The 21,036-nt window shown below is 59.8% G+C and overlaps 3 protein-coding genes across 3 annotated transcripts in view; all 3 read right to left on the reverse strand.

Moving 5' to 3' along the window:
- Positions 1-11,120, reverse strand: part of DBNDD1 (dysbindin domain containing 1) — a 43,384-nt gene extending 32,264 nt beyond the window's left edge. Inside the window, exon 1 of the mRNA XM_075073697.1 lies at positions 11,111-11,120. The gene's annotated coding sequence lies outside the window, so the exon portion shown is untranslated. The remainder of the gene's footprint in view (positions 1-11,110) is intronic.
- On the reverse strand, positions 63-1,979 carry LOC116819572 (5-hydroxyisourate hydrolase-like). The gene is made up of 3 exons (XM_075073852.1): positions 1,704-1,979; positions 1,092-1,227; positions 63-479 (listed from the first exon to the last, which is right to left on the reverse strand). Exons 1-3 carry the CDS (start codon positions 1,811-1,813, stop codon positions 318-320), a joined length of 408 nt encoding a protein of 135 aa, XP_074929953.1. The 5' UTR covers positions 1,814-1,979; the 3' UTR covers positions 63-317.
- Positions 7,009-11,307, reverse strand: LOC116819571 (cadherin-1-like). Its single transcript, XM_075073853.1, is given in 6 exon segments — positions 7,009-7,269; positions 8,084-8,228; positions 8,857-8,948; positions 8,951-9,011; positions 9,819-9,941; positions 11,212-11,307. Coding segments are annotated over 6 exon segments (756 nt in total). The 3' UTR covers positions 7,009-7,030.
- Positions 11,308-21,036: the final 9,729 nt, after the last annotated feature.

A 21,036-nucleotide genomic window follows, 5' to 3' on the forward strand; every position in this document is an offset into this window, starting at 1 on the left:
CTCTCCTGCCCTGGGCAGGGGCTGGAGCCCAGAGGCCTGCATGGGTCTCCTCTGTATGCACAGCTCTCTGCCTTGGGAAGAGCGATGAGCCCTGCTGGCTCTGGAGGGACTGTGCTCACCAGCAGGGAGAACTGGGCCCCTGAGCAGCAGAGCCATGCTGCCCTTCCTGGAGCTGAGCTGTCTGTCTCCTTGGCTGCTTTACCACTCAGATCCGCAGAGCTCACTAACGAGCAGCTGAGTGTGTCAGGCTAAGGCAAGTGCTGTTGAAAGAACCCTTTAATAGTATAGCTCCCCCTCCCCTGAGCCCCTCTCTCATGTCACTTCCTCCAGCCCATCTCTGGAGCCATGGCCAGGCTGGCCGCGGGGGCCGACCTGCTCTCCCTTGTGCTCTTGCTCCCCTTGTAGGTGGTATAGGAGAAGGGGCTGATCGGCAGAGGGATGTGCAGCTTCCGGGTTTGCTCTGTGACCATGAAGACAACCTGGCAGAGGCAAGGGAGAAGCAGGTTACGTGTGTGACGCAGCGTGTGCTGGCTCGGACGAGCCTTGGCCCCACAGCAGTTTGATCTCTCGCAGACGGTCCCTAAGGGAATGTAGGAGCAGTGTCAGGGCGGGCGGAAATGCGACCTTTTCCCAGTGACAGTGAGCAGCTCCAGCAGTGCCGGGGATTGCTGGGGACAGAGCTGCAGATTAGCCGTGTAAAGTGCTTCTGTGCTGCACTGAGCCCTAGTCACTCTGACATGGCAAAGGCGATGGGTGGGAGTGGGGAGACGGGGCCACAGTCTGCCTCCTTACGCTGCTGTCAGGCTGGAGCTGCTGCCCTGCTAGGCCACGAGGCAGAGTTTATGGTGGAGTATCAAAGAGTTTGACCCTTGGGCTCTAGTGCATTTGTAGCATCTGTGGCAACCTCCCCTGACTTAGTGGAGGATTCTGGAGAGGCAGTCACAGAGCAACCGGCGTCCTGCCTCACGGGTCTGCACATGCTAGCGCTGGCTCTGGCTCTGGCTCTGTAGACAGGGCTGATTCTCCTTGCTCCTGCTTTAACCCGGGTGAGAGAGATTGGCCCCAGACATGCTCCTTGTTAGTAGATTTACCTCCACATAGGGGTAGAAGCTAGTGTAGCCCAGCTGCTGCCAGTAAGCCCCAGTATCAAAGTGCAGCTTGTATGTGCCAGCCTTCACCTGCCCAGGAGCCAGGAAGAGCGGGCAGTGCCCACCCACATTGGCAAAGCTGAAATCCAAACGAGTGTATCAGACTGAAGCTGTCCACCGCTCCCTCCTTGGTCCCCTGGAGCCTCCTTGCTGGGAGCCAACCCCAGGTGCAGGCTGAGCCAGGCCCAGCTGTTGGGATGACGTGCTCCCCCCATGAGCAGAGCAGGAAGCAGAAGGCAGAACAAGGAGAGGAGTGACAGCGGAGAGAGCGCCTCGGGGTGGAGCAGACATGGGGGTTGTTCCAGACGGCAAGAGCTGCCCCCAGGGACTCCAGGAGACAGTTTTTGGGCAGCACCACCTCATGCTGTATGTGCGTCACTCCGCCCTGGGAGTTGACGGGGAGATTGAACAGTAGTGGGTCACGTCAGAGCATAGGATCTGTCTCCCTGCACCCACCAGGCCTCTGCATTTAGGGGGGTTATGGGCTGGCCTTCCCCTTCAGGGGCAGACCATCTGCCTCACCACACCTACCTCTTCATCAGCTCTATCCACTACAGCCTGGTACCTTCGAGCTGGGACAGGTGCATGGCCAGGCCTGTTGCAGGCTGGCCCATCAGAGTGTTCAACATGTGGATGGTCAGGGAGCTGCTAGGGGCCTCAGACATGTTTTTGACCTGGGACACAAGTTAATGAGCCAAGCGGGGCCCCTCACGCCTGGCCCCCAAAGCCCCATGGCCATTTCCTCGCCCCACGGCAGTGCCCACCACACAGAGCGAGCACTGGTGTGGGCAGCAGGGGAGCAGCGTCTCCGCACTCTGGTAAACGGGGAGGGCTCGGAGGTGTGGTAAACGTCTGTCTCAAATCTGGACCTTAGCGTCCAAAATCTGGGTGCTTACAATGAACTTCCCCAAGCTTTTACCAGCTTGGATCTGATATCGCTGCCACCAAATAGGATTTTGGCTCCTATTAGCCTCCAAGTCGCCCCAATATATCCCTGGGGAACCCCCCAAGACCCAGAGCCCCTGGGTCTCCCTATCTCATCCCCCAGCTTCCCCCCTTTCCTTGGGTTAGCCGGAGCGATGCATTCAACCTAGTTAAGCTCACACAAAGAGATTCACACCTCCTTTTGCCCCGTAGCCGTAACTAGAGAAAAACCTTAAACACAAGAGAACAGAGTTGATTCTCTCTCTCTTTCCCCGTAGCTTTTTCCCGCCCTGGGACAATAGGAAAGTTCAACACAGAATGTAATGCTTCCCCCTCCTCCCTGTCTTCCCTTGAGGGAGACAGATACCTGGTACAGAAATTTCTATCCCCTTGCCTCACTAGGAAAAGAAACTCCCACAAGTTTTAAAAAAGAAACTTTATATAAAAAAGAAGGAATTACATATAAACTAAACACTGCATTAAGAGATCAATACTGGGATATGGCTTATAAGAAAATAGAAATAAACAGTCTGATTTAAAAGATAGCCAATTTAAATCAGTCCAGCAAAATCAACACACATGTAAATACAACACAAAGCATATAATAGCCTATTGCCTTGTTGCCTTTGTACTTACACTTTAGTAGACAAAAGTTATAAAGAAAGATTGGAGTTAGAAGAAAAGCTGTTCCACTCCATAGCTGGGAGAAAACAAAAGACTCAAGAGTCCCCAATTCCCGCCCCTGACTTTTAAAAATCCAGTTTTCTGATTGGTCCTCTGGTCAGGTGTTTGGTTCCCCCTTTTCACCCTTTACAGGTAAAAGAAAATTAACCCTTACCTATCTACTTATGACAGGAGGACAGAGCGCAGGGCACTCAGGCCTGCTCTACACTCCATCGCTACGGTGCTCCAGGCTGGGAAAATCCACCCCTGCGCACTGTGGCTCTGCTGACCTGACCCCCACCTACCCTCTGTACGGGCAGCCCGGGCAATGGAACAATGCCTCCGTCAGCCCAGCTGCCATCGCTCGGGGGGTGGAGTCTGAGTCCAACCCTGATGGAAAACCCACTTCTAGCAGCGTAGGGGTGTGAGGCAGGTCCCTGGTCCGATGAGGGGTGAGGCAGGGCCCCTGGCGCACACCCAGACCAATGGGGGAGAGGGTGTGAGGCAGGGCCCTGGTGCACCCCCAAGCAGATGGGTGTGTGTGTGTGAGGCAGGGCTCTGGTGCACTCCCAGGCTGATGAGGGTTGAGGCAGGGTCCCAGTGCACGCCCAGGCTGGGTGTGTGTATGTGTGTGTGAGAGAGAGAGAGGCAGGGCCCTGGTGCACGCCCAGGCCGATGGGTGTGTGTGTGTGAGAGGCAGAGCCCCTGGCACACGCCCAGGCCAATGGGGGAGGGGGCGAGAGGCAGGGCCCTGGTGCACGCTCAGGCCGATGGGTGTGTGGGTGTGTGCGAGGCAGAGCCCCTGGTACACACCCAGGCCAATGGGGGAGGGGGGCGAGAGGCAGGGCCCTGGTGCATGCCCAGGCCGAGGGGGGGGTGAGGGGTGAGGCAGGGCCCCTGGTACATGCCCAGACCGATGGCAGGGGTGTGAGACAGGGCCCTGGTGCACCCCCAGTCCAATGGGGGGGGGGGCTGAGGCAGGGCCCAACCCTGATTTCTGAAGCCCGCACAGCAGAACTGCTGTCCCCAGAACTGTCTAACCTCATGAACGTGTGGCATCGCCCCAGCAGCTCTGCCATAGATCAGGGCAGTGCAGAGCATTGCCCATTTGCCCCACTGCACCCTCCAGTCCCCTCCCTGTGGCACCATTCCCTGTAGCATATTACCAGGGCTTAGCACTGGGAGCCAGGCCCAGCTCTGTTTGCTGAGCCAGCGAGGCTGGTGAGTAACCTTGGGGCCGCGGCGAGGAGCAGGGCCTGGGGAGGGATGGCCCTGCACCATGGAGCAGCGCCAGCCCTTGGCTGCAGAGGGACAGTCTGTCTCTAACAACGCCTGCAACAGGGTTTGACCCACGTGGCCAGACAAGGCCCCACACCCCCATGCCCTGTCAGAGCCGGTTTCCAGAGCAGGCGGCAGCCAAGATGAGAGCCCTTCCTCTGAGTGGCCCCAAAGGTGAGAAGCTAGGGTAGGGCCAGGAATGGAGTGTCCCTCAGTGAAGACAGAGGGAGGATCCAGTCTGGTTCGGCTTGTTGTTGTGGGGAACGGCTGATGGGTGAGGGAGGAGCCCAGCTCACATGACCCCATCCCACTCCGGCCCTGGGCTGCTTCTGGCAAATGGGTCCCAGCAGAGCTCAGTGTGTGGCCTTTCCCCCCCTGCCCTCGCCTGCTCTGCCGTGGTAGGGGCAGGGGTTGTGTGTCCAGAACTGGCCTGTGTGTTTGTGTGGGGAGCCAAGGGGCAGGGCTGGAGTGGAGATCCCCAGTTACACTTAGGAGGGGACCCCATCGAGTGCCCGACGGGGCTGCGGTAACGGGGGCTGCCACGATTCCCAGGGAGCTCCGTGCCACAGTGCCCTGCACCAGAGTGTGAGCAGGCTGCCTGGGGCGTGGGAACCTGCCCCTGCTGTGGGACTGCAACCAGCTCAGTGACCCCCAGCTGAGCTGCAGGGCATGGGGTAGTTACTGCTGGCACACCCCTACCACAATCATGGGTCCCAAAGGGGCAGGCTCCCCCGGGGCTGCTGTGACGCCAGAGAGCCAGCAAGAAACCCCTTCTCTAAGCAGGAGTCAGGCTGTGCCCATTGCTGCCCAGGCTTTGGGGCACCCTCCCTCTGCTGCTCCCTGCCAGCCCAGCTGCTGGGCCTGCCCTCGCCTGCTTCGCCCAGCCATGCCCTTCACAGGCAGCAGAGCAAACCGTACTTCAAGGTGCCAAGGTAGAAAAAAAAAAGCAACTTTGGACTTGGAGGTTTTAAGCCTGTTTTTTAACCCAAGTTGCTGCCTGCGGGTTATTGTGCTCTACACCCCTGCAGGGTCTTGGCAGGTTTTTTGTGTGTGTCAGTGGAGCCCTGCCCAGCGTGTGACTGATAAACTCCACCCCACTTCTGCCTGACAGCCAATGGGCTGTAAGGATTTTTTTTTTTAAGTGAGTGGAGCCACATGATTGGCCATTCCACTGGTTTTGAAAAAGAGGGTGAATTTCACTGATTGGGTCTCCACAGCTATTTAAAGAGCAACAGGTCAACCAGGGCTGAGCAAGGTGTGTTACCTTCCTGCCTGCCAGGGAATGGGGGACCTGCCCTGGGGTGGGGTGGAAGCTGCTCATGGGTGGCTGATGCTTTCAGAGCTGCGGGCTGCTTGTGAGACCCATGTCAGCTTGTGGTTTTTGAAAAAGCTGCCCCCCTCCAGCCAGGCTCTCCTGCCCTAGCTCTGCCCACCACTGGGGACTCCTGTGCAGCCCTGTGGCAGGCTTGCTAACTGGGTACGGGCAGTGGTTTGATGGCACTGGCTAGCAGTGGGAGTGTAGAGGCAGCTGCCAGGTCTGTGGCCACAGCATCTCTAGTAGTGCCCTGTGTGTTAATGGAAGCCCAGCCCCACCCTCACCACAGCCTGGGAGCCTCACCTGCACCTCAATGACAGCAGTGGCGGAGGCTGTGAAGCCCTCTCCCTGCAGATCTGCAGCCTGCACTGTCAGCCTGTATTGGGGGGCAGTCTGTGAAAGAGAGAGAGAGAGACACACACACACACACATGGGACTCAGAACAGGGCCTTTCCCCTGCAGAGTGGGGCTCAAAGCAGGGCCTTTCCCCTGTGTGGCTGGGCCAGGGCCTTGCTTTCCATTAACTCATTGCTCACCCTACTAGAGCTGCCAGCATGTTACAATCTAGGGTGACCAGATGTCCCGATTTTATAGGGACAGTCCTGATGTTTGGGTCTTTTACTTATATAGGCTCCTATTACCCCCACCCCCTGTCCTGATTTTTCACACTTGCTGTCTGGTCAACCTATTACAGTCACAAATGCGCTGCTGTTCGGAAGGGGCAGGGGTGGCTGGGGGTGCTGCCATGGGGGAACACAGACCAGGGGCTGTGCCTGGCATTGCTGGAGGGGCCGGGGACCGCAGTCGGAGCTGCAGCCAGGACAGAGCCCTGTGGGGCCGTGGCAGTGAGGATGAGCTGGCTGGACATGGTGCGTGGGTGAGGGAGGGCAAGGGATGTGAACAGGAAGGGGTGACGTGGTCTGACTGACGGACAAGGAAGATGATTTAACGGTGCCCTCTGAAGCTCTTCACTGGGAGCCTGCAGCAGCTGGAGGTGTGGCCGGAGGTCCTGGAGACTCCTGCCCTGGCACAGCCTCGCAGTCCGAGGGAGCGGCTTGGCGCCACCAGTCATTTCCCATGTGGCCTTGGGCAGCTCCCTGCCCTTGCCATGGCTGTTTCCCCTTCTGTAACACATGAATAATGGTTCCTCCACCCGGGGCAGGCCGAGAAGACCTGTGACTGTTTGTGAAGCAGGGGAGGAGGCAGCGAGATAGGGCGAAGGGCTGTTCTCAGCCTCCTGCTCCCGACTGCAATGGACTGCGAAGGGAGAAGGGTGGGGCCTGTGTCTCTAGAAAGGCCACGTGTGCTCACGTCCGCAAGGAGTGTTGCGTGCCCAGTTCCCAGTGCAACCTCTCTGCTGGGCTCAGGCTCAACATCAACGTGTTTCTACACAACCCAACATGGGGTTGAGATTTGATGCATTTAAATTAGCTGAATTAACCGAACATGGCCAAATGATCGGGCCTCCCACGGGGGGATCAGTTTCTAGCACTGCAGAGATGCCCATTGAACCCCCCCACTGCCTCCCTGCCAAGCACAATTCACTCAGCCCAAGGGCTGGCCGGGCAAGGGAGGTCTAACATGACACAAGCGCCCAGGAGAAATGGAGACAGTGGAAGTTTGCCAAAGACATCTTGCAGTGTGACACGGATTGTGCCCGCCACTCCCAGTGCATCTCGGTGTGGAGCTCGCCCTTCAGAACCTATGACCATCCATCTGCTCTGTGCAAATGCAACACACTCCAACCCAACGCTGCGGCACTCACCTCTCCGTCCAGCCCAGTTGCAATCACACTGATGACGCCAGTCTCCGAGTTGATGGTGAACATCTCTCTGTGGGGTTGTTCAGGTATCTGCTGCAGGATGGAGTAAGCAATGACCCCATTGTAGGTGTTTACACTGTCGTCTGCATCTGTGGCTGTCACTTGCATCACGGAGGTACCTGGGCACGAGTTTCGAGTAACACTATTTTTATAGTTCTAGGACAAAATGAGATTGGAGACGATTCTCCAGAACGTACTGCCAGGAACAATCCCCCCTCGGCCCGCCAAGAGAGATGGGGGAAGGTGACTAGATCAACCACCAGGCATTTCCCATCCCTAACGTCTACCACTTCCTCTCTGCAGCCACCAAGAAGGGGAATAAGACTGTAAGCGCCTCGGGGCAGCACAGGCTGAGACGTCGGCCCAGAGCCATCGATCTCACTGGGGCGATACAAAGACTAGAGCCCTAGGAGCATCTCACAGGTAAACAGACAGCACCATTTGGAGTTACATTTACTGTTACTAAATTAGCTCCCCTGTTCTCTTCCAGTTCTCATACTGACCCCATCAGCGGTATCTGCACTGAGTGCCTGCTCCCTGCCAGCTCCAGAGCCTTCTGGGAAGGTAACTGGTCCCCTCCGCGGGGTCTGTAGCGAGGCAAGTGGTCAACCCCAAGATGCCGACTCTCCTGCAGGATCGGGGGGAGGAACTGCTGGGTTAGAAGGGGAGGAAGATCCTGTGCCAAACCCAGCCAGCCGCACGAGCAGCACGCTCTGGACAAGGCACATCTGCTCAGTGGGCAGATTTTAGCCCCTTTGGGTTATTCTGGGATTTAAATTCTTCAAAGCAAAATTAACCCAACACTCAAACACCCCCGTCTCTCTCTCTCTCTCCCTCCCTCTCTTTCTCCCCCTCTCCTTGGACGGAACCCTCCAAAGCCACATCTCATGACTGGTGTATCTCAGCCCCCCAGTAGAGGCTCTGCTCACATACCTGGCTTGGCTCCTTCTTCTATGGAGCCTGTGAAGACGTTCTGGGTGAACTGGGGTTTGTTGTCATTCTGGTCGCTCACGGTGATGATGATCTCCATGGGGTCCTCCACAGGCACCCCATTTGCAGACACAGCGTGGGAAAAGAGCTGTAAAGCCAGCACAGGGGGTAAGGCACCATCAAGCCACTCTGCGAGTCCTGCAGCTGCCTGGCCATGGGCAGCCAGCAGTGCCCGCCAAACCCAGCCATGGCTCCGAAAGCAGCCAGCAGCGCCCACCAAACCCAGCCGTGGCTCCAAAAGCAGCCAGCAGAGACCCACGGGCCTATGACAAGGCATCCAGCCAAGCTTTTGGAGACGGGAGAAGCACGCTGAGCGCATCTCCAAGCAGCAGGGGCCCTGCTGAGGCAGTGAGCAAGTGCTCTAGGCCCAATTCTCAACGGTGCTGGGGCCCCTCAGCTCCCGCTGCAGCTCTCAGCACCTCGGGGAAAGAACCAGGCCCAGGGCCAAGGGCTGACGTGACCTGGCCCGGGCACAGAGCAGGAGGCGGTGCCCAGATGGGGTCAGCACCTCTTCTCTGGCCTTATTCTGCCGGACCTTGGGGAAGAGGCCATGAGGGGGAGGAGAGGGCAGCTGCCCTTTGGACCATGCAGTACAAGAAATGGAGTGAAACCCAGTTCACTGGAGCCTCCAGCTCCTTCCCAGCCACCTCCAAGCTCCAGGGGCCATCAGACCTGAGAACATGCCCCTGCTCCATCCACGGCACCCAGGGACTCACCGTGTAGTGGCTGATGTCCTCTCTGTCCAGCGGCTGTGTCACCTTCAGCTGCCCCATCTCCCTTTTGATGATGAAGACGCCCATGGGAGGCTGTCTGCTCTCTGCCCCATGATACTGTAGAAAACCTTGATCTCTTTGTCCTTGTTGGATTTGATCTGTGCCAGAGAACAGGAGGGTCATCCGGGGGATTCTGAGCACCGGGCCCACCCCAGCCTGTGCTCCCCTCCCCATCTGCAAGGAACTGCTCACATCCAGGCTGCTCCTCACTGCCTCACTTCCCCCCAAGTCCCTCCCCTCTCAAAGCCTTCTACAGCGTGTAGATTCCTGGACACTGCCCCTTTTCCACCAAGCAGCACCAGCATCTTGTGAGACACCCATGGCAACCCTGCCATGCTGACCCACCCCTCTGCTGGGATCTCCCACCTTTAGCTAAGTTGAGGGCACCAGAAACCACTATTGTACACAGTGCCTAAGCCACGTGGGTCATGGAACAGTAAGGGCGGGTGGGGGAACAAATAGGAGACTAAGAAAGAACAGGGTCTGAAAAGGGATGTGCCAGGAGGAGGAGGGTTGCCATCCCAAACCCTCAATGATGCCCTACCTAATTGCCCCAGAAGAACATCCCCACACACAAATTAGGATGAGGCAGGTTGGCAGGTTAATGTGGGGAGGGGAAGTTCACCTTGCGGCCACCCTGCAGGAGAACCAGGGCATCTTACACCATAGCAGTCAAATGGGCGGACACCTTTGCCAGCAGCACATAATTCTGCTAAAGGAGCTGTTCATAATATATGCAAAATATGTAATATGCAAATTAGTATGCTAGTGATTTCCCTAACACATCATACATGGAGCTGCACTTGGCAGTATAAATTCCCCCAGCTCCCTGGACATCCATACACACCATACCTGGCAGCTAGTGCCAGGCCACCACCACCACACTGCCAAAGGCCTCTCCATACCTGAACCAGTGGCTTGGGGAAGGGCCCCCTCTCATTCTCAGGGCAGCTGATTGGAGGAATGACCCAGTTTCTCTTCTGCCTCTTCTGGCCATGGCTGGCCTTTGGGACCGTCAGCCCAGCTACCTGAAGGCAGGGGAAGAAGTCCTGCAGGGCAGAGACAGCTGCTAGAAAGGGAACCAGGAAGCCACTGGGAACCCCAAACAGCCAAAGAAGGAGGTGAGTTCTGCCTGTTGCTTGGGGCGTGGTGCTGCCCCCGGTGCCTGTTGCTAGGTGTCTGTGGGAGTTGCAGGGTGGTTATTGATGATCCTGACCAGGGATCCTGGGACCAGACATGGAAATGCCCCATCAGGGCTGCTGGAGCCAGCGCAGGGCTCTAGCCTGTGCGTCCTGCTGCTGGAGCCAGCCTGAGTGGGAGGGAGATGCTGGTTAGTGTCCCTAGGGCTGCTCTGTGGGGCTGGGGGTGGCAGGCTCCCTGTGGGGCTCCCCACAGCCTACACTCCCTTGGCGGCTGCTTTCTCCTTCGCAGCTCCTGGAAACTGGCCGGAAAGCCCAGGTGCCACCTTCAGTTGCCCGGGGTCCAACGTGAGAGAGGCCGGAGTGCCCTGGGGGGAGGGGGCTCAGAGCCCTGTCTTGGAACCAGACACCCCTGGCATATCACGGGAGCCAGGGCAGGGCGCGCACGAGTCCAGGGCAATGTAGAGCCCCCTGGCACAGGCTGCTCCAGGCAGCAGTAGGGAGAGCAGGGCTGGAGCCGTCAGCAGCAGCCTGTTCAGTGCAGGTTCCCAATACACACACACATCGTGGCCGTCCACTGCCCAGGACCATGGGCAGCAGCACCCAGCCTACCACGACGGCACCCAGGGGCCAGGACAGGCCTCTTCCAAAGCAGCTGACCTGGGTATCAATCCTCCCTCCCCTTCCAGGACAGGTGGGTCTCAGGAAGGGCCTGGGCAGCTTCTCTGAGAGCACAGGCTGCAGCCCCCGTCGGGCAGCCGTGGGCAGAGGGCAGACCCCAAGGGCTGTGCCACCTTCCCTTGAGCCCACGACCTGCCCCCTGCCCTGCCAATGTCTGCTCCCCTTCCCCATGCCTCACCAGCGAGCCTGCCCCATCCCCCACACCCCAGGGCCTGCAGGCTCTACCAGCCCCCCAAATCTGTCTCCCTCCCCCAGGGCCTCTGCTCCCTAGCCTGCCCCATCCCATGCTCCCCATGGCACTCAGGGTCTACCTGCCTCCCAAATCCGCCTGCCCTGCCGGGAGCCTGTGCTCCTCCTGCCTGCCCTGGGACCCACACGCTCCCCTGGAGTCTGGACACTGCCTGCTCTGCTGTACACGCTCCCCTTCCCCCCTCGCTGTGTTGGACTCTCCCCCCACAGCCCCTAGGGATCCCCCTACCTGCGTGAGGAGGAAGAGGAGGCTGAGAGTGGAGCAGCGCATGGCTCTGGCTGTCTGCTGGCCCTGTGAGAGCCTCCCTCCGGCTGGCTGGGCCATGGGGCGGCTTCCCCACGCCCCACCCCAACCTTCAGCAGGAGCAAAGGCTGCATGTTGGACTGGATTTTGGGAAGAGTTTGTGCTGCAGGCTCCAGCAGTCCTCTGGGTTAGCTTTGTCCTGCCCAGCCCAGTCCCCCTCCCCGCCCCTGTACATCCATCCCCTCTGCCCAGCCCAGGGGAATGGCCCCCCCCACACACACACACACGCCTGGGGGGACAGCCTGGCAGCCTGGCCTGGAGCAGGAGCTGGGTGGCAGCACAAGTTAATTATTATCACTCATGTTTATTGCGCTGGTGCCCACGGCCATTGTGGGAGGTGCTGCAGATACAGTAGCCAGGCTCTGCCCTGAGGTTTCCAAGTGACATTGGCCGGACACAAGGTGGGGGAAGTGACCCACACAACAGGGCACGTGCCCGTTCCAGGGGGCATGGCTGGAGCACACAGCGGGTCGGCCCAGAACAGAGTCTGCTCACAGCCGCAGCGAGTGCTTCGCTGGCTCCCTAGACACCTGTGAGGAGCAGCGGGCGCTGTCTGGGGTTCTCTGCTCGGGGTCCCCCTCTGGCTCCTGTTTTTGGAGCTCTGACCTTCTCCTGACCCTGTCATTCGTCACTTGGCCCCAGTCCTTATTTCAATCCAGAGTCCTAGGCTGGGGGAGGGGGCCTTCAGATGCAGCCCACCCCCACCTCCCCTGGACTTCAATAGGTGCAGCAAGTGCTCCAAGGTCCCTGCCCTGGCAGATCCTGCCCCTGCTCCAGGCTCTGTCTGGCTCCTCACTGCAGCTTCCCCCCAGGCAAAGAGCAAGCCGCCCCCTTGGTCCCAGTGCCTAGAGTATAAGGGGTGGCCCCCCTCCCCAGAGGAATGGCTGGCATGTTACTGGGCCTGTTTGCCAAGTCCTGGGGCCCTGCAGCTCCCTGTTCATTTCACTGCACTTGTGGGGGCGCAGGCCCTGTCACCCCTCATGCCAACAGCTCCTCCCAGCACACGTGGGGGAGGGGGCTGCGTTTCTCAGCAGGGCACGTGGGGGAGGGGGCTGCGTTTCTCAGCGGGGCACGTGGGGGAGGGGGCTGTGTTTCTCAGCGGGGCACCCTCAGGGCACCAACACGCACGCCTGCAGCAGGGGCTGCCAAGTGGCTCGTCAGGTCCCGCTGTGGCTTCGGAGCCCACTACCCTCTGACCTGTGCACCCAAACAGCGCGTGCTGTTGGCAGGGCTTCTCTGCTTGTGAGCGTGACACCTGGCCCTGCAAAGGGCCACAGGCAAATGTGCATTTGGAGAGCTGGCTGGAGCTCCAGTGCCAGAGCCACCACCCACCCCCGGTGCCAAACACCCCCTGGGGTGAGGGACGTTTGGCAGCTGACCCCACTGCAGGGCAGGTCTGTGGATGCTGGGGGACACCAGCGCCCTAAGTAGCTGGCAGCGCACTGGGCCTGTCACCAGGATCTATGGGCTGCAGCCCTCAGCAAGGTTCCCTAATGCCTGTCCCCCTTTCCTGGTGCTGCTGGGACAGCCTGTGCAATGCAGCGGGGTCCCTCCAGCTGACCAGCCAGAGGGGATGTAAACGGATACCACAGCCCATGAGCCTGTTCCTCTGTGGTGGGTGGAGCAGGCTGCCCTCCTGCTGGCTCAGATTACAGGGGAGGTAACAGGCACGAGCAGGCCCCAGCCCACAGTGTTCTCCCTAATTATGCCCAGCACACTTTAGCCTGGGGGCACCGGAGCGGGTCAGCCACAGCCAGCATCTGCCTGCCCCATCCCCTGCAGGGGTGACACGGGCCTCCTGCTCACAGACTCAGCTCCTGGCTCTGCCCTCAGGAAGGGAGTTGGCTGGCGTCAACAGGGAGCATCTGCCCATCTCCCCGCGGGCAGGGGGAGCTCATCAGACTTCAGGCATGGATGGGCACAGCTCCCGGGGAGCTCAGGCCTGGCTGGGTTTGGGCCTCTCTTTGCACCCTGACGATGTGGGAGATGGGCCCAGAGCCCCGGTCTGAGCACCTGCCTGGGGAACCCACCCCTGAGCCCCGGTCTGAGCGCCTGGGGAACCCACCCTGAGTCCAGTTCTGAGCACCCGCCTGAGGCACCCACCCCTGAGCCCCGGTCTGAGCACCTGCCTGGGGCACCCACCCCTGAGCCCCGGTCTGAGCACCCGCCTGGGGCACCCACCCCTGAGCCCCGGTCTGAGCACCCGCCTGGGGCACCCACCCCTGAGCCCCGGTCTGAGCACCCGCCTGGGGCACCCACCCCTGAGCCCCGGTCTGAGCACCCGCCTGGGGCACCCACCCCTGAGCCCCGGTCTGAGCACCCGCCTGGGGCACCCACCCCTGAGCCCCGGTCTGAGCACCCGCCTGGGGCACCCACCCCTGAGCCCCGGTCTGAGCACCCGCCTGGGGCACCCACCCCTGAGCCCCGGTCTGAGCACCCGCCTGGGGCACCCACCCCTGAGCCCCGGTCTGAGCACCCGCCTGGGGCACCCACCCCTGAGCCCCGGTCTGAGCACCCGCCTGGGGCACCCACCCCTGAGCCCCGGTCTGAGCACCCGCCTGGGGCACCCACCCCTGAGCCCCGGTCTGAGCACCCGCCTGGGGCACCCACCCCTGAGCCCCGGTCTGAGCACCCGCCTGGGGCACCCACCCCTGAGCCCCGGTCTGAGCACCCGCCTGGGGCACCCACCCCTGAGCCCCGGTCTGAGCACCCGCCTGGGGCACCCACCCCTGAGCCCCGGTCTGAGCACCCGCCTGGGGCACCCACCCCTGAGCCCCGGTCTGAGCACCCGCCTGGGGCACCCACCCCTGAGCCCCGGTCTGAGCACCCGCCTGGGGCACCCACCCCTGAGCCCCGGTCTGAGCACCCGCCTGGGGCACCCACCCCTGAGCCCCGGTCTGAGCACCCGCCTGGGGCACCCACCCCTGAGCCCCGGTCTGAGCACCCGCCTGGGGCACCCACCCCTGAGCCCCGGTCTGAGCACCCGCCTGGGGCACCCACCCCTGAGCCCCGGTCTGAGCACCCGCCTGGGGCACCCACCCCTGAGCCCCGGTCTGAGCACCCGCCTGGGGCACCCACCCCTGAGCCCCGGTCTGAGCACCCGCCTGGGGCACCCACCCCTGAGCCCCGGTCTGAGCACCCGCCTGGGGCACCCACCCCTGAGCCCCGGTCTGAGCACCCGCCTGGGGCACCCACCCCTGAGCCCCGGTCTGAGCACCCGCCTGGGGCACCCACCCCTGAGCCCCGGTCTGAGCACCCGCCTGGGGCACCCACCCCTGAGCCCCGGTCTGAGCACCCGCCTGGGGCACCCACCCCTGAGCCCCGGTCTGAGCACCCGCCTGGGGCACCCACCCCTGAGCCCGGGTCTGAGCACCCGCCTGGGGCACCCACCCCTGAGCCCCGGTCTGAGCACCCGCCTGGGGCACCCACCCCGAGCCCGGGTCTGAGCGCCTGGGGCACCCATCCCTGAGCCCCGGTCTGAGCACCTCCCTGGGGCACCCACCCCGAGCCCGGGTCTGAGCGCCTGGGGCACCCACCCCTGAGCCCCGGTCTGAGCACCCGCCTGGGGCACCCACCCCGAGCCCGGGTCTGAGCGCCTGGGGCACCCATCCCTGAGCCCCGGTCTGAGCACCTCCCTGGGGCACCCACCCCGAGCCCGGGTCTGAGCGCCTGGGGCACCCACCCCTGAGCCCCGGTCTGAGCACCCGCCTGGGGCACCCACCCCTGAGCCCCGGTCTGAGCACCCTCTGGGGCACCCACCCCTGAGCCCGGGTCTGAGGACCCGCCTGGGGCATCCACCCCTGAGCCCGGGTCTGAGCGCTCGGCTTGTGGTGGGAAAATGGAAAGCACCGCACGTGATGGCCACTAGAGGGGGCTACAGGAACGCAGCTGGCTGGGCAGGCCCCACCTGGCTCATTGCGCCTTGCTCCGTCCAGCCTGGTGTCTGATCACACCTGAGCCTGGTGGGGAGCAAGCCACCAGCCCGCTGCAGCCGCGGCCAGCTCAAGGCCTGGGCACCCTGTAAGACCTCTAGACCTTGGGCTGGAGTCTCTCTGGGCCTCAGGGCTTATGTGGGCCTCATGCTGCCCCTGGCCCACCCAGCCAGACTGCGGCCTTGCCTCCCATGGAGGTTTGCCCTCACCGCTGCCCTCGGACTAGCGGCACCAATGCAAACCTCTAGCCCAGGCAGGCAAGTCTGCTGCAATTGCACTGGTGCACCTGAGCCTGGCTTCAAGCAAGAGCAAGATCCCGGTACAAACAGCAGCTTTGCCTGTCTGCCCTGGGGCGGCTCAAAGCCAAGCTGTGCTTCTGTGTGTCTCCTTTCAGTGGGCTTGAGCAGCTGCCTGGATGGGCGCTCTGGAGACATTTCCACACTGTGCTTTGATTCGGCGTCTCAGTGTGCAGGTGAAACCACCACCACAAAACCACCACCCAGACTCTTAGTTGCATCTTGTGTTTCTTCTTCAAAGGAAGCAGGAAAAAGGCAGGGAAAACCCCGGCTCCGTGGCCTTTCTCCAGGGCGAGTAAGTCAACTTCAGGCTCTCACCTGTCACCTGAATTACCCGGTCTGGATTAAACCAATCAAAGGAATCAAATCAGTGAAGAGGACATCAGTTCCCTCCACTAGATCAGCCCTGCCTCCAGAGTCTGCAGAGCTGGGGCATGCTGCTGAGGGCTGGCAAGGATCTTTATGATGGGCACAAGCTGTGGTTGAACCGACCAGTGACTGGACTGCTCTGCCCCCGAGGCTGGCCCATAGCCCCAGAGGAAGGACTCGGAAGCATTGCTTCATCAGGTGTCTCAGAGAAATATACACAGGAAGCAGCAAAACTCAGTCCCACAGGGATTATTTCTCTCAGCGATTGAGGTTCTAGCACAGGGGTGGGCAACTACAGCCCGGGGGCTGCCTGCAACCCGTCCGACCTTTAAATCTGGCCCTCGAGCTCCCACCAGGGAGCGGTGTCAGGGGCTTGCCCTGCTCCACACGTGTTGTGGCTCCCAGAAGCAGTGGCATGTTGCCCCTGAGGCTCCTACATGTAGGGGCAGCCAGGGGGCTCTGCACACTGCCCCTGCCCCAAGTGCCGGCTCTGCAGCTCCCATGGCTAAGGGAGGGACAGGCCGCTGCTTCTGGGAGCTGCTTGAGATAAGCGCTACCCAGAGTCTGCACCCCTGACCTCCTCCCATCCCCTGCTCCAGCCCTGATCCGTCTCCTGCCAGCATGAGGCCTGGAGCACCCTCCTGCACCCCAAACCCCTCATCTCCAGCCCACCTCAGAGCCCATACACCCCCGCACCCCAATCCCTTGCCCCAGCCCAGAGCCCACTCCCACATCCTGAACTCCTCATTTCTGGCCCCACTCCAGAGCCCACACCCCCAGCCGGAGCCCTCACCCCCTCCTGCACCCCAACCCCAATTTCGTGAGCATTCATGGCCCACCATACAATTTCCATACCCAGATGTGATCCTTAGGCCAAAAAGTTTGCCCACCCCTGCTCTCGCACCTGGTGACTGGCATCACAGAAATGAGCCCCGCAAGAGGCGATTATCTGACCTGGTGACACCACAGGTTTCAGTGAGATAAAACCGGCCACTGGAGCAGGGGGGACAAGGTGGGCAGGGGAGAGCTCCTTTCTGCCTTTCACTCCTGGCCTGGCCAGCACTGCCATGTCCGAGGTCAGAGCCAGAGCCCCGTCATCACTACCTGGGCCAGGGGAAGTTACACAAGACGGGCCTGGCCAGCCTGCCCTGCCCCAGTTGGGACTCTGAACCTGACTCCTGACAGGCTTCCCAGTTCCTCACCACCATCTATTACCCAGCTGCCTGCTCGCCCGAATGCGGTACTGCTCCCATTCCCAGGACAGCCTGTGCTCCAACTGCACAGTAATCCGCTCATGGCCCAGATCCACGGCAGTTCCCTTCCTCCTCTGTTCGGATATGGCTACACTTGAAATTTCAAAGTGCTGCCGCGGCAGTGCTTTGAAGTGTGAGTGTGGTCGCAGGGCCAGTGCTGGGAGAGAGCTCTCCCAGCGCTGCACATAAACCACATCCTCTACGGGTGTAGCTCCCAGCGCTGCGGCACTGATTATACTGAGGCTTTACAGCGCGGTATCTTGCAGCGCTCGGAGGGGGGTGTTTTTTCACACCCCTGAGCGCGAAAGTTGCAGCGCTGTAAAGCACCAGTGTAGCCATGGCCTTCGTTCTGCTCTTCCCCAGTGGGGTCACTTCATTCACTCATAGAGCCTAAGGCCAGAGGGGAGCACCAGGACCATCCAGTCTGACCTGCACAACACAGGCCACCGGATGAACAGAGGCCATCGAATTTCATGCAGCGAAGTGGATTCAGGAGTCTTACAAACAGGCCCCTCTTTGCCTGGCTTTCCTGCTGACTGTCGAATGGGCGTCTGCTGCCTTCCCCAGCAGTGTTATCAGCCTGCACTTGGGTTTGTTTAATCCCAGCCCCTTTGCTAAGCGATGGCCTTGGAAAGCTCAGTGTCCCAGAACTCAGCCAGGCACATCTGCTCCAGGCTGAAACTTGTTAAATTCTTCACACACAGCCTGGGCGAGATTCTTCTTTTTCCTAGTTCACCTCACGTTGCTCATGCCTGGACAGCCCTGCTGGGCAGGAAGACACTTTGCTGTTGGCCACGTGTAGATTGCACCCCTTTCAGACGGTTTGCTCTTCAGCGCAGGGGCTGTGCGCTCTCTGGGTCGGAGAGGGAGCACACAGGCACACCTGGGGGCTAACCCTGAATGACCAGGCATTTGAATAGGTGCTTGGGACAGAGCCAAGGGTGAGGGGCTGTTTGCTGGGTGTGAAGCTCTAGGGCAGAGGAATAGCTATCGCTCTCACATTGGCTTTATACTTGTCCCTTCCTTGACTTGGGCCGAGTTTCTCTGAATCTCCAGGCCAGCGTACGCGAGGCCCGAGTCAAACCCCTGGGGAGTCAGCGCCTCACAAGCTAAGGGCTCACCTCCAGCTAACTGCCAGTGCATCACATCCCTCTTGCCCAGCTGGCGGCTCTCTGCCTAGATCGCAGGGTCTTCGGGGCACAGACCTCTGGCTCCTGCTGTCTCCGGAGCAGCCAGCATGCCCTGGGCTCTGTAAGTAACTAGGCACGATGTCACTGTCAGACCTTTAGGGATTTTTCCTTCACTCGGTCTGTGGCTGCGCCTCTCCCCTCCATGGAGTCACCCACATGTCTCTGGCTCTGTCCGGTGTGGCAGAGGGGGATTTCCAAGGTTTTAGGCTCTTACTGATACTGGTTCTGAACATGGTTGGTCTAAATCTTCAAATGAAACATTCTGTTGAAATTCCAAATTTCAGTAAAGAAAGGGGGAATCTTGTACTGAAACAATCTCTCCTCCTCCCCATGTTCTGTCAGCTTTAATTATGAATGATCTAATTATGGGCTGTCTGATAGGGAGTGCCACCCCCCACTGCGGTGAATGGGCTGCTCGATAGGGAGTCCTGCCCCCCCCCCCCTCCGCAGTGCACAGGCTGCCCAAGGGGGTGTGCCACCTCCCCCTGCAGTGATTGCACTTCCCAAGGGGGTGTGTCAGCTCCCCTGTACTGCACAGGTTGCCCAATGGGGTGTGCCAGTCCCCCTGCAGTGCACAGGCTGCCCAAGGGGGTGTGTCAGCCCCCCTGTACTGCACAGGCTGCCCAAGGGGGAGTTCACACCTGGGCCATACTGTTATTTGGCTGGAGACAGTTTTCAGCCGGGCTGATCTGCCAGGGAGCTGCACATCTGGCCATGCCACAGCTGGGCTTTCGCCAAGAGAAAGGGTCAAACCGTCATGTCTGTGCAGCAAACTGCAGGAGGCAGAAGGAACACCTGAAATCCCAGCGGTGGGGATTTTCCTCCCTGCCGGGCTTTTGGGGGAGGGACATGCCAGCATGGTGGGGCTGGGGCTGGTAGGATTTTGCTGTCTGCTTCAGTGACTCACGCTTAGTCTCTCTGAAGCCAGTTGTCCCAGCAGGGCCTGCAAGCAGTTCCTGTCCACACTGGGCCCGTAGCAGGGAGAATCCCTACCCTGCAGAGACACCTCGAGGGGGGCAGGGCGTAAAACCCCCACTTTGGGGACTCCCTGAGCAGTCTCAGCAGTGATTGCTAAGTGGCCTGGCCACAGTATGTTTGCACTAGGATTTAACATCTCTCTTGCAGTAATGCCCAGAGCCCACGCAGAGCAGGACCCCTTGTGTCCAGGGCTGGACAGACACATGGTGAGCCCCACACCTCTGGGGAACTCTCCCATGGCGGGGAGCCAACCACTGGGTGTGCTCGGAGGGGTGCGGCCCAGCCACGGCCGAGCAACCAGCCACCAAAACCAAAGACAGGGCCAGACCCTCGAGGTAGCTGAGCTGTGCTGAGCGCTGCTCCACACTGGGGCTCAAGTGGGGCAGGGGTGGTGCTGAGGCCCCATGTGCACTCAGGGGCGATTTCACCCTAGATTTTGCCTAGTGTCCCACCAGCAGTAGAGGAGCCTCACGCACTTTCATCCATATCTCCCCCAGAGGCACCCTAGAGACTAAAACATTTATTGGCATAAGTTTTTGTGGGCTAAAACCCAGTTCATCAGATGCATGGAGTGGAAAATACACTAGGGTGACCAGATGTCCCGATTTTATAGGGACAGTCCCAATATTTGGGGTTTTGTCTTATATAGGTGTTTATTACCCCCCAACCCTGTCCTGATTTTTCACTCTTGCTGTCTGGTTGCCCTAAAATACACTAAGCAGGTATAAATATACAGCACATGAAAAGATGGGAGTCGCCTTACCAAGAGGGGGTCAGTGCTAACGAGGCCAATTCAATTGGGGTGGAAGTGACCCATTCTCAACTGTTGACAAGAAGGGGTGAATATCAACAGAGGGGTGAATATCAACCATGTTAGTCAGTATCCGCAAAAAGGAGCACTTGTGGCACCTTAGAGACTAACAAATTTATTTGAGCATAAGCTTTCGTGGGCTACAGCTCACTTCATCAAATAAATTTGTTAGTCTCCAAGGTGCCACAAGTGCTCCTGTTCTTTTAACAGAGTGAAAATTACTTTTTGTAGTGCTAACGAGGCCAATCAAAGTGGATGCGTCTCAACCCACACAAGGGCCTGCCAGAGGGGCACTAGGGATGTGCGCGCGCACACACTCGCACACACACACACTCTTATCCAAGCGAGTCATTGGCACTCGCTGCTGCCGCTGCCTGTGTCTGTCTTTTTGATTGGGTGTCTTTAGCAGGATGGTTTTAATAAGAAAACAGAAGCCCCAAGGGGCCCTTCTGTTCACACTGTGAGATAGACAGTCCCTGTGTGAGTGCAAGTGTAAGCGGGGGAATGGTCCCGCTATTGTGGGGAACTTTCCTGGCTTCTGCACTACCCTGGTGAAGTGGGCTAGCGAAAGGATCTGAGTCCTCGCTCCCACTTCCTCTACCCAGAGGCCTCCCTGCCCTTGAGGACTCCCCTTCCACTCTCCTGTCTGGCAGAGCCCTCGTAACCCCAACAAGGCTGGGCCCAGGATTCCCGGGGGGCTCAACACCCAGCCCTGCTGTGGTCACCCAGGACAGGGGCTAGCGTGTCCCCACTCCGGAGTACTCTCTTTGCACTGCGCACCTCCGTGACCCACTGATCACATCATACAAATTAAAGCAAATACAAGTTATTTAATTAACAATTAATTTTAAAAAATAAGGAAAAATGGAAAAGGTGAAAGGAAAACACATCACCCCGCTCTGTGGCAGGGACCATCACAAA

Source organism: Chelonoidis abingdonii, chromosome 19, assembly GCF_003597395.2.
Source record: "Chelonoidis abingdonii isolate Lonesome George chromosome 19, CheloAbing_2.0, whole genome shotgun sequence".
In the NCBI taxonomy this organism is placed as follows: Eukaryota; Metazoa; Chordata; order Testudines; family Testudinidae; genus Chelonoidis; species Chelonoidis abingdonii.

Excerpts from the sequence above, each read along its gene's own strand:
- LOC116819572 (XM_075073852.1), bottom strand. The coding sequence starts at position 1,813 with ATGTCTGAGGCCCCTAGCAGCTCCCTGACCATCCACATGTTGAACACT. Across the intron at positions 1,228-1,703 it reads CAGCTCGAAGGTACCAGGCT|CTTTGCCAATGTGGGTGGGC; the intron begins GTAGTGGATAGA and ends TTTGGATTTCAG. Across the intron at positions 480-1,091 it reads GCTTCTACCCCTATGTGGAG|GTTGTCTTCATGGTCACAGA; the intron begins GTAAATCTACTA and ends TGCCTCTGCCAG.